The following is an 11,490-nucleotide window of genomic DNA, read 5'->3' as shown; positions in this document are numbered from 1 at the left end:
GTAACATTTGCAGAGAAATGGGGTCCCTACAGCATATGAGGCCAAACTGACAGGGCTTTGTGTCTGGGGAGGGAGGTTTAGATCAGAGAGGGCTAGAGTACTTTGGAAAGGCCTGTTGAGGAAGATGGAGTCTAGGTGAGCAGGGAGAAGCTGAGAGGCCTTCAGCTTTGACACTAAAAGATGGGAGGACATAAAAACTCAGAGCCAAGTTGCTTAGGATTAGAGCCTTAGACTTGCATCACTGAGGCAAGAGGGCTTCTGAAGCCAATAGGCCCCATGGCCCTCAGGGTTCTGCATCCTTTTCTGAGCACACCCTCTAGTTTTTTCAGTATCTTGGTGTTTCTGCCCATCATGGTGGTACGTACTTCTTGGGACCAGGCTCTGACATGTCTTTGAGCTCTGGAAAGGGGTCTGGTGTGGCAGGAAATCCTTCATTTGTCATTCCACATCTTAAACTATTAGGAACCCACTGTGCTATAGGCCCACCCAGCTCGCTGTCCCAGCCAGGGTGATGCAGGAGAGAGAGAAGGGCCCCATTTATTGAAAACACAATTTCTGATTTTAGAAAAAAGATCTTTTCTGTGATCCATGATTTATTCATAGAAAAGCACTGTGAGCTCACACACTTGCTAAAAAACAGCAACTGTGATACAGAAATGGGAGTGGCATTTTTTTTTTCAAACCAGCCTATTGGGCTGAGAAGTTGTAGGGCCCATGGCTGGACAGTAACACTTCAGTAGCCACAAACAGCAAACACAACTTAACTGGTTAGTGTGGAGGGGAAAAAAAAGTGACACAGTTTGTCAAAGAAAGGAAATAAAGCAGACAGAGAGGTCCTTAGTTCACACTCTAGCTATACCACTCTTTCCCTATCATACCCCACCCCCTACTTGGGAACTAAAACATGAAACAGTAAACCCCAAGACACTGGCATCTAAATGACTCTTCTGAATGCCCTTGCTACCTCCTATAACAATTCCAGGCTGAGCAGAGGGGTCAGGAAGGTAGCAGGAACATGACACACTGTGGAGGTCAGCCAGGGCTAAGACAGTGGTTGCCCATTAGGGCTAGAAACTAGTCAGAAGGGAGAAGGCCAAATGCATTCCAGCCCCAGCCTCCAAGTCAACGACCAATGGGGCTATGACAGAAGCAGGCAGAGAAAGCTTGAGGTAGAAAGGCAGGGGAGGAAAGCAAGTACAGGGTGAGAGGAGAAATGTGGCGTTGAAGGAGCCGCTCGGGGTAGACGGAGACTAGTGCTTAGAAGCTTGTGTGGTGAGACAACGGTGAATAAAGGAGGCACAGAGATGGAGAACGTGCTTAGCTGGTGAGAAAGAAAGGAACAGGGACGAGAGATCCAGCATAAAGAAAAGGGGCACATGCACGTAGACCGTCAAACATGAATTCACTAACACGTTGAAATATACCCAGTTATACATATAAAGACAAATACACACAACCATGTTTATATACACTCATATGTGCCCAGATACACACACACTAAATATGCATTGACAAACGTCAATACACACACAGGAGTGTATTATGTGTTCACAAACGTGCACAGCCTCACACACAAACCCACCATCCAGCAGATATATTCGCACACAGGCCTGACAAAGATACACATATATGTGCACATACAGGCATGCACAGATATATCTATGCACACAGACATACGGACTTCGCCATACAGATCTACACACACACATACAGAATGGGAGAGGAAACCAGACACTAACACAAAAGTGACCAGAACAGATGAACATTATGAGCTCAGTGGCCTCCCAGACCTTCACTTTCTCCCTGCTCTTGTTTCTCAGAAGCTCAGCAGGCTCTTAGAGAGCCTGTGTGAGGCCGGAGAAGAGCTTCGGCGTCCTCGTGGCTTCGTGAGGTGAAAGTCTAAGTCCAAACCAGGCTCTGCCCCTCGCCCGCCACTGGGCTATAGATGCCCACCTGCAGGCCCGGGTTTCTGCATAGACTAGACTCGGGATTTACTCTAATGGCTATTTTTCTCCTTGCCACCCCTGCTCTTCCACTGCCAATAGCATATACTCTGCAAGGGAAACCTGAGAAATGGTTGTGAGTCTCCTCAGAAAACAAGCCTATCTTCTCACCCACAGCTACTTCAAGTACCCATCAAATTAGAACCAGAATTATAAATAGTTACAACTTTACAATGTAATTGGCAACACATATACTATAGTATTTACAGTACCATAAATGCTTCTGTTTCTCTGGTTAAGCAATCCCTGAGACGGAACAGTGTTCTGTGTTTGCCAAGGGAGAGAGGGCCAATGCCCAGGACACGCAGGATACAGGGGCGTGAGGTGGCATGTTGTGGGTTTCTGATCGGTCTGCAGGGCCCAGATCCTTCAGGAATAGTGGGCTGTTGTGAGAACCTTGCCAAGGCAGGCTACTGGCTAGAGTTGGACTCTCCCCACGCTTTGCCCTGTGGTCCTTTGGCTTCAGCCACAGGTGCTCAGAGTCCTCTCAGGGTAGACAGATGTTTGTGTCCGTGGCCTGACCTGATGGTACCTCGGAGCCCAGGCTGCCCCAGTACTGAGCTGTCTGCTTTCTCAGCCAAAGCGCTCTCGCACCAGCAGCATCAGCTTCTTCTTGCCTTTGTAGATTTGTTTGAGGTTGTCGATGAACTGGGCAAACTGCAGGTGGCCATCCTGGGGCAGCAGGAAGGTCTCCCGGGCCTTGCTAAGAAACTCAATGAACTCTCCATAGTGGCGAGGGCTGATGTGTGTCAGGCGCGAGTGTGTGGTGTTGATATAGGCATTGATGGTGGCATCCAGCAGCTGGCGCAGGGGAGCTTTGTCAGTGGACATGAGCTTCCCTGAGCTGCGGCGGCCTGGGATGCCAGCCAGGCCAGGTGCAGTCACCGTGCAGCGCCGCAGGATGTCTGAAAGCACCGTGGCGCAGTGCACACTCTTCACCACAAGGGGTATCAGGGCTGCCAGCTCATTCTTGCCCAAGGAGTGGCTGAGGGCACACGCCCACAGCACATCGTTGATGGCTGGGTGGGTGTCCTGGTTGTAGGCCAGGTTGAGATGGCTCATGGCCAGTGAGGCCAGCTTGAAGGCACGTAGCGGGTAGCCACGGAGCTCCATGTAGCGGGCGATGGTGAACAGCTGTGAATGAGTCATGCCACCCGCAGCAGCATCGATGGCGATCTGGTAGGCTGCTTCAAAGGCGATGTGGTCCTTCTCACAGAGTGTAAGGGCCGACAGGGCACAGCTCTGTGGATCCTTCATAGCACACTGCAGGGCTAGTGTACGGGCACAGCTAGCCAGCTCCTCCCGCTGTGGGTAGTCAAGACTGAGGCGCAGAATAGTGGTGTGGGATACAGCTGTGGCAGCCACAATGCTGGTAGCCTCGGTTGGGGTGAAGAGTGTGTACCAGCTCTGCAAGATGCTCACCAGGGCCCGCACACCTGTCAGGGAGAGCCTGAGCTCAGCCGTGGCCATCCGGGTCCTGATCCAGGTCTGCCCAGATTACCATTTGGGGTTAGAACTTGGCCTGCAGAGATGAGTTCTCCCTCCTCCTCAGCAGCCTTGAGATGATTTGAGGCAACCAGGGCAAGGGGAGCATCCCAGATGGCCAGACCACTTTTGGGGTCTGTTCCCATCCCTTCCTTTCCCAGGTCAGAGGTTGAAGGTCTCTGCAGGTGCTCTTAGCCCCTCACAAGGATGGAGCAACAGAGCCTCTGTGGTTTGCCTGCCCCAAGGCAGAAGTCGCAAATCTGCCTGGGGGTTCTAGCTGAGGAGGGGCCTCTCAGGGTAGAGTCTTGTGCTGGGGCTTTGGGCTCTAGATGGGGTCCTGAGCTTCCAAATTGTTGGGGGTTTCTCAGAAGCATGGACAGGGACTGGGACCAACCACTGGGCCAACTACCTCCCAAGGGTGCACTTGAGAATTGGTGGCGGAATTCATTCTCAGAATGTCTCTGATCAGAGGGTCAAGGTGCTGCTGACATCAGGGTATGGTCCAAGCAGTGAGGGCAGAGCTTGGTCAGGATGAACAGAGCATCTTCTATCAGCAGCCTCATCCTTTCCTAGGCCATCAGTAATAGGAATATGAGAGCTCTAAGGATTCATTGTCCTGTCCCAAGGGTAGGGCCTAGGAATCCTTTCCCCTGGGGGTAGAGGGAGGTGGGAGACTCACCCACTTCTGTAGCACATGTCACCAACCACCGCACCATCTCCCGGCGCCTCCAATTAAGGGTTGATAAGGTCATCCTCATCACCTGGGCGAAAAAGAGACATTCCCAGTGGGCTAAGCGTAACTGCTATAACTTCCCCCTCCCCACTTCCCTTTGCCATTCATTTATGCAACAAGTATTTATTGGTGCTTTAAACAGCTATCTCTCCTCTGATAAATACAGAGACAAGTTTGTTTAATTTCTGCACTACCCCTCCCACCAGATAGAAGATTTCTCTGATGACCTGTAATGACTAAAGCCCTTATTACCATACACTGCTTGACTTGGAGGAATGGGGGTGTGGTAGGGAGAAGACGGGGACCCTGTGGAGCCTAAAGCTACACTGCTTAACTTAACTGGCCTTAACTTCAAAACAGAGTCCCAAATTGAGTCCTTACCTTCTGTCTAGCCTAGAAGTTGTGTTCTGGGGACACAGAAGGAACCAGACCTGACCCTGCCCAGTCCAGTTCCCTGGGATCTTATCTTCTACCAATTGTTACTGCCCAGAAGACTAAAGTGGGGATGGCCCACTCCTCTTTCATACCTGTAACCCCAGCTCCAGGGCCACATTGAGCAGGGTGCTGTCTGTACTACTGTCTGTGGGAGTAGCAATCTTGAATGCATCTTGGGCCAGTTTGAAGATGAGGGAGGAAGAATGGATGTGCTTCTGTATTGCTTCCAGGATTGTTCGGAGCCTCAGAGTGTCCCCTACAGGTGCCAAGACAAGGGGCAGGAGCAAGGTCTTCTTTAAAATTTCCCTGAACAGTCAGCTGATCACAACAGGTACTGGTTGAACTGGCTGCTATCAGTGCAATGAATGCTTCTGAATGCTACCATCCCTTTGGGGTGGTCAAGCTGTCTCCACTGAACCTGCTGAAGGCTCCTTCCTTTCCCAGGCACCCACGTGAATTCACTTCTTTCCACCTTTTCATTTTCCTCCACCCTTCACCCTCTTTTCCCTCAGGATCTTTAGGTCCCAGAAATAATCTCCTTGAACACCTGGGTTTTGAGAGCTACTTATAGAGGAGAAGGAAGCCATATTATTGCCAAAAAAAGGATGCCAGTCCCATAGTTTGCCTCTCAGCACAGCTCCCTGGAGCAAAAGGAGTTGGCCCCCACTTCCTATTCAGTAGGCAAGTATGAGTGCACAGAGTTAAGGAATACACTGCAGGAATGCCACATATACCATATGAAGTGAAGGTCACTGCATGAAGGCAGAAGAGTATGTGAGAGACTGGTGTATCTTATGAAGGAGTAAAATGTGAAATAGAGATAGAACAAAGAATAGCTCTTATGTTTTACAAAGAGATGCAGTGGTAAGAGCACACAGGCTCTGGAGTAAAATACATCGGGAACTGACCCAGTTCAGCCAGCTGCCAGATCAGTTACTTAGGCTATAAAATGGAAACAATAACCTTCTAAGGTGGTTGTGAGAATTATAAACAATTTGTGTACAGTCAATATTCTATGATTCTACTTTTATATATAAAAAGATAAGTAGCAGTGTGTGTACAGCATATGTGTGCGCACATCTATGAACGGAAAATATCCAGGAATATTTGTAACACTGTCTTAGCAGTAGTAATCTTTGAGTATCAGGATTATGAGAAAGATTACCTCTGTCATCTTTAAAAACAACTAAAAAAATTAATAGACTTTGTTCTTAAAGTGGTTTTAGGTTTACAGAAGATTGCGCAGGTAGTACAGAGAGTTCTCATATACTCACTGTCTCCTCTTCCGGTTTCCTCTACTATTAACGTCTTACACTGGTGTGGTCCATATGATGAACTAATGCTGATAATTATTACTAACTAAAGTCCATAGTTCACTCTATGGGTTTTTTTTTCTTTTTTAGTTAAGTAAAAGGAGATTTATTCAGAGAGGTGTACACTCCATAGACAGAGTGCAGGCCATCTCAGAAGGTGAGAGAGAGCGACTGTGAGGTGCGGTGCTGCTAGTTTTCATATGCTGACAAGTGGGAGGATAATTCCAACTACTTTGGGGAAGGGGCGGGGATTCCCAGGAATGGGGCCTCCGCCCTCTTCTAGGGGTTTTGACAAATGCATAGTATCATGGATTCACTATTACTGTATCATACAAAATAGATTCATTGCTCTATAAACTTCCTGTGCTCCACGTTTTCATCCCTCTCCTCATTCCTCCCAAGACTGCTGATCCTTTTACTGTCTATAGTTTAGCCTTTTGCACAATGTCACAGATTTGGAATCACAGTATGCAACCTTTACAGAATGGCTTCCTTCACTGAACAAAATACATTTAAGGTTCCTTCATATCTTTCTGAGGCTTGGTAGCTCATTTCTTTTTTTTTTCTTATTGAGGTATAGTTCATGTACAATATTACATAAGTTTCAGGTGTACAACACAGTGATTCACAATTTTTAAAGGTTATAGTCCATTTATAGTTGTTATAAAATATTGGCTATATTCCTACAATACATCCTTGTAGCTTATTTACTTTATACACGGTAGTTTGTACCTCTTAATCCCCTCCCTTTATCGTGCCGCTCCCTGCTCCCCTCTGGTAAATGCAAGTTTGTTCTCTATATCTGTTTCTTTTTTGTTATATTCATTAGTTATATTTCTTAGATTCCACATGTAAGAGGTATCATACAGTATTTGTTTTCCTCTGTCTGACTTAATTTACTTAGCATAACTAAGATCCTCCATATCCATCCATGTTGTTGCAAATGGCAAAATTTCATTTTTTATGGCTGAGAACTATTCCATTGTGTGTATACAGCATATCTTCTTTATCCAGTCATTTGTTGATGGACACTTAAGTTGATTCCATATCTTCATTATGAACAGTGCTGCTATGGACATCGGGGTGCATGTATCTTTTTGAATTAGTGTTTTAGTATTTTTTGGATATATATCTAGGAGTGGAATTCTATCTATAGTTCTTTGAGATACCTCTATACTGTTTTCCAGTGGCTGCACCACTTTCATTTGTGTTCTCACCAACAGGGAATGAGGGTTCCCTTTTCTCCAAATCCTTATCAACATTTATTAGTTGTATTCTTTTTCATGATAGTTATTCTGACAGGTGTGAGGTGATATCTCACTGTGGTTTTAATTTGCATTTCTCTGATGATTAATGATGATGTGTATCTTTTCATGTGCCTGTTGACCACCTGTATTTCTTTTTTGGAAAAATGTCTATTCAGGTCTTCTATCCATTTTTAAGTTTTTTTTTGATGTTACGTTGTAAGAGCTGTTCATATACTTTGGATTTAACCCCTACGGGTCATATTATTTGCAAATATTTTCTCCCATTCAGCACGCTGTCTTTTTGTTTTGTTGATAGATTCCTGTGCTGTGCAAAAATTTTAAGTTTAATTAGGTCCCATTTGCTTATTTGTACTTTTATTTCCTTTACTTTAGGAGACAGATCCAAAAAAATACTGTTACAAGTTATGTCAAAGAATGTTCTGCCTACATTTTCTTCAAGGAGTTTTATGGTTTCTGGTTTTACATTTAGGTCTTTAATCCATTTTGAGTTTATTTTTGTATATAGTGTTAGAGAATGTTCTAATTTCACTCCTTTGTATGAGTTGCTCAGTTTTCCTAGAACCAATTATTGAAGGGTAGCTCATTTTTGACTGGTAAATAATATTCCACTGTATCGACTACCTTTGTATTTTTTTTATCCATTTACCTACTGCAGGGCATCTTGGTTGCTTCCAGTTTTTGGCAATTACAAATAAAGCTGCTATAAACATTTGTGTGCTGGTTATTGTGTGGACATGAGTTTCCAACTCATTGGCGGAAATACCTAGGAACATGATTGCTGGATCATATGGTTACACTATGTTTGGCTTTGCAAAAAAACTGCCAAACTGTCTTCCAAAGTGGCTAGACCTTTTGCAGTCTCATCAGGAATGAATGAGAGTCCCTGTTGCTCCACACCCTCACCAATGTTTGGTGTTGTCAGTGTTTTGGATTTTAGCCATTCCAATAGATACGTAGTGGTATCTAGCTTTTGTTTTAATTTGCATTTCCCTAATGACATATCATGCTAAGTGTCTTTTTATATGCTTGTTTGCTATCCATATATCTTCTTTGGTGAGGGATAAGTTCAGGTCTTTAGTGCATTTTAAATTCCAGTTGTTTGTTTCCTTATTGCTGAGTTTTAAGAGTTATTTGTATACTTGGGATACAAGTCCTTTATTAGATGTGTTTTGCAAATATTTTCTCCCAGTCTATGGCTTGTCTTCAATTTCTTAACAGTGCTTTTCACATAAGTTTTAAAATTTAGCCAAGTCCTACTTATCAATTTTTCTTTCATGGATTGTGATTTTGGTGTTGTATTTTAAAAAGTAATTGCCAAACCCAAGGTCACCTAGATTTTTCTCCTATGTTATCTTCTAGAAGTTGTATAGTTTTGTGTTTTACCTTTATGTCTATTTTCCATTTTGAATTAATTTTTGTAAAAGGTGTAAGATCAATGTCTATAATCATTTTTTATAATGTGGATGTACAGTTCTTCCAGTACCATTTGTTGAAAAGACTATCCTTTGCTCCTCCGCCAAAGATCAGCATGTGGGTCTGTTTCTGAGCTCTCTGTTCTGTTCCACTGAACTACTTGTTTGTTCTTTTGCCAATACCACAGTTTGATTACTATAGCTTTATTGTAAGTCTTGAAGTCAGCTACTGTTAGTTCTCTGACTTTATTGAGACATAATTGACATATAATATTCTGTTAGTTTAAGTTGTATAATGTGATTTGATATATTTATTGCAAATGATTACCAAAATAGGGTTACTTAACATATTTATCACCTCACATAGTTACCTTTTTTTTTTCATTGAGGTGAGAACATTTAAGATCTATTCTCTTAGCAAATTTCAAGTATACAATAAAATTAACTATAGTCACCATGCTGTACATCAGATCTCCAGAACTTATCTATCCTATAACTGGAAGTTTGTATCCTTTGGCCAACATCACCTCATTTCTTCCATCTCCTTCCCCTGGAAGCCACCAATCTACTCTGTTTCTACAGTTTAGCTTTTTTTAGATTCCACATATGTGAGATCATACATTTGTCTTTCTCTGACTTATTTTACTTTGCATAGTGCCCCCAAGATTCATCTATATTGTTGCAAATGATTGATTTCCTTATTTATTGCTGAATAGTATTTCATTATATGTGCATCTGTGTGTATGTGTGTGTATGTATACTACACTTCCTTTATCCATTCATCTGTCAATGGACACTTAATGTTGTTTCCAAATCTTGGCTATTTGAATAATGCTGCAATGTAATGAACATGGGAATGCAGATATCTCTTTGAGATAGTGATTTCATTTCCTTTGGATACATGTCCAGATGTAGGATTGCTGGATCATACATGGTAGTTCTACTTTTATTTTTTTGAGGAACCTCCATACTATTTTCCATAGTGGCTATACCAATTTACATTCCCACCAACAGTGCACTCCATATCTCTTGTCTTTTTGATAACAGCCATTCTAACAGGTGTGAGGTTATAGATTATTCGTATTAAATCTTTCTTTTCTAACATATGCATTTAATGCTACAAAATTTCCCTCCAAGCACTGCTTTCTCTGCATCCTATACTTTTGACCAGTTGTATTTTAATGTTCATTTAGTTCAAAATATTTAAAAATTTCTCTTGAGACTTTGTCTTTGACATGCGTGTTACTTAGAAGTATGTTGTTTAAACTCCACATATTTGGGGATTTTCTAGTTTTCCTTCCATTATTAATTTCTAGTTTAATTCCACTGTGATCTGAGAGCATACTTTGTATGATTTCTATTCTTCTAAATTTATTGAGGTGTGTTTTATGGTTCAGAATGTGGTCTATCTTGGTGAATGTTCAGTGTGAGCTCGAAAAGAATGTGTATTCTGATGGTCGTTTGATGAAGTACTTTGTAAATGTTAATTAGATCCAGTTAATTGATAGTGCTGTTCAGTTCAAGTATACCTTACTGATTTTCTGCATGCTGGATCTATCAATTACTGATAAAGATATTTTGAATTTTCCAACTATAAAAATTGATTTGTCCATTTCTCCTTGCAGTTCTATCAGTTTTTGCCTCACATATTTTGATGCTTTGTTGTCAGATGCATATACATTAAAGATTATTATGACTTCTCAGAGAATTGACGTATCTACCACTATGTAATGCTCCTCTTTATTCCTGATAATTTTCCAGGTATTGAAGTGTACTTTGTCTGAAATTAATACAGGTACTCCAGGTTTCTCTTGAATTGTGTTAACATGTATACCTTTCTCCCTTTATTGTTGTTGAAGGAATCTGTGGTTAAGAGACAATTTTAGAGATGAAAATAACAAACCGGCTCAATTAGTATGCATGCTTTCCGGGGAGAGTATCTTTTCCAGAGTCTTTCTGCTTTCAGTGCAGTTAGTTTGGTAGTGAGTCCACAGGGTAAGGAGAGTGAGGGCAAGAGTGTTTAGAACACCTAATATGTGTGGTTTGTTTGTTTTTAAGCCCTGGCCTCTGTTTTTAGTAGAAAATATATGGAAAGATAAAGCATAGAAACTCAATTATAGAAGAGTTAAGTATCTGCCTAAAGGTACTGGGATAAAAATGAAGCCCAGTGCTATTTAGTGTTTGCATTTAGAGTCTATTAGCTTGTTTTAACACTGCCTCTTTATTAGTTCCTTTATCTATCTAGTAATTAATTATAGTAAAAATATACAATAAAACTTGCTATTTCAACCATTTTAAGTGTATAAGTGAGTGGTATTAATCACATTCACAATGTTGTGTAAATATCAGCACTATCTATTTCCAAAACTTTTTCACCACACTAAACAAACTCTGTACCCATTGTCATTAATTCACCATTGCCTCTCCATTTAGCCCCTGGTAACTTGTATTCTACTTTCTGTCTTTATTAATTTGCTTATATAAGTGGAATATAATTTGCCTATATAAGTAGAATCATACGATAATTATTCTTTTGTATCTAGATTATTTCCTTTAGCATAATGTCTTCAAGGTTCCTCCATGTTGTAGCATGTTATCAGAACATCATTTTTTATGACTTGATAATAATGTTCCACTGTATGTATATACCACTTTGTTTATCCATTCACATGTTGATGGCCACTTGGGTTGTTTCCAACTTTTGGCTATTGTGAATAATGCTGCAATGAATACTGGCATATAAAGTACCTGTTTGAGTCCTTGTTTTTAATTCTTTTGGGTATATACCTAGGAGTGTAATTGCTGGATCACATGTTAATTTTGTTTAAAATTTTCAGGAAC

The 11,490-nt window shown here is 42.0% G+C and overlaps 1 protein-coding gene across 1 annotated transcript in view; it reads right to left on the bottom strand.

The window, feature by feature from the left end:
• Nucleotides 1-580: 580 nt before the first annotated feature.
• Nucleotides 581-11,490, bottom strand: part of ZSWIM5 (zinc finger SWIM-type containing 5) — a 136,594-nt gene continuing 125,684 nt past the window's right edge. Inside the window, exons 12-14 of the mRNA XM_006200408.3 lie at nucleotides 4,749-4,912; nucleotides 4,168-4,249; nucleotides 581-3,439 (exon numbers count right to left, since the gene is read on the bottom strand). Of these exons, the coding sequence (XP_006200470.3) occupies nucleotides 2,577-3,439; nucleotides 4,168-4,249; nucleotides 4,749-4,912 (1,109 nt within the window). The 3' untranslated portion in view covers nucleotides 581-2,576. The remainder of the gene's footprint in view (nucleotides 3,440-4,167; nucleotides 4,250-4,748; nucleotides 4,913-11,490) is intronic.

Source organism: Vicugna pacos, chromosome 13 (assembly GCF_048564905.1).
Source record: "Vicugna pacos chromosome 13, VicPac4, whole genome shotgun sequence".
In the NCBI taxonomy this organism is placed as follows: domain Eukaryota; kingdom Metazoa; phylum Chordata; class Mammalia; order Artiodactyla; family Camelidae; genus Vicugna; species Vicugna pacos.
This window is presented reverse-complemented; position numbering and strand designations above follow the sequence as displayed.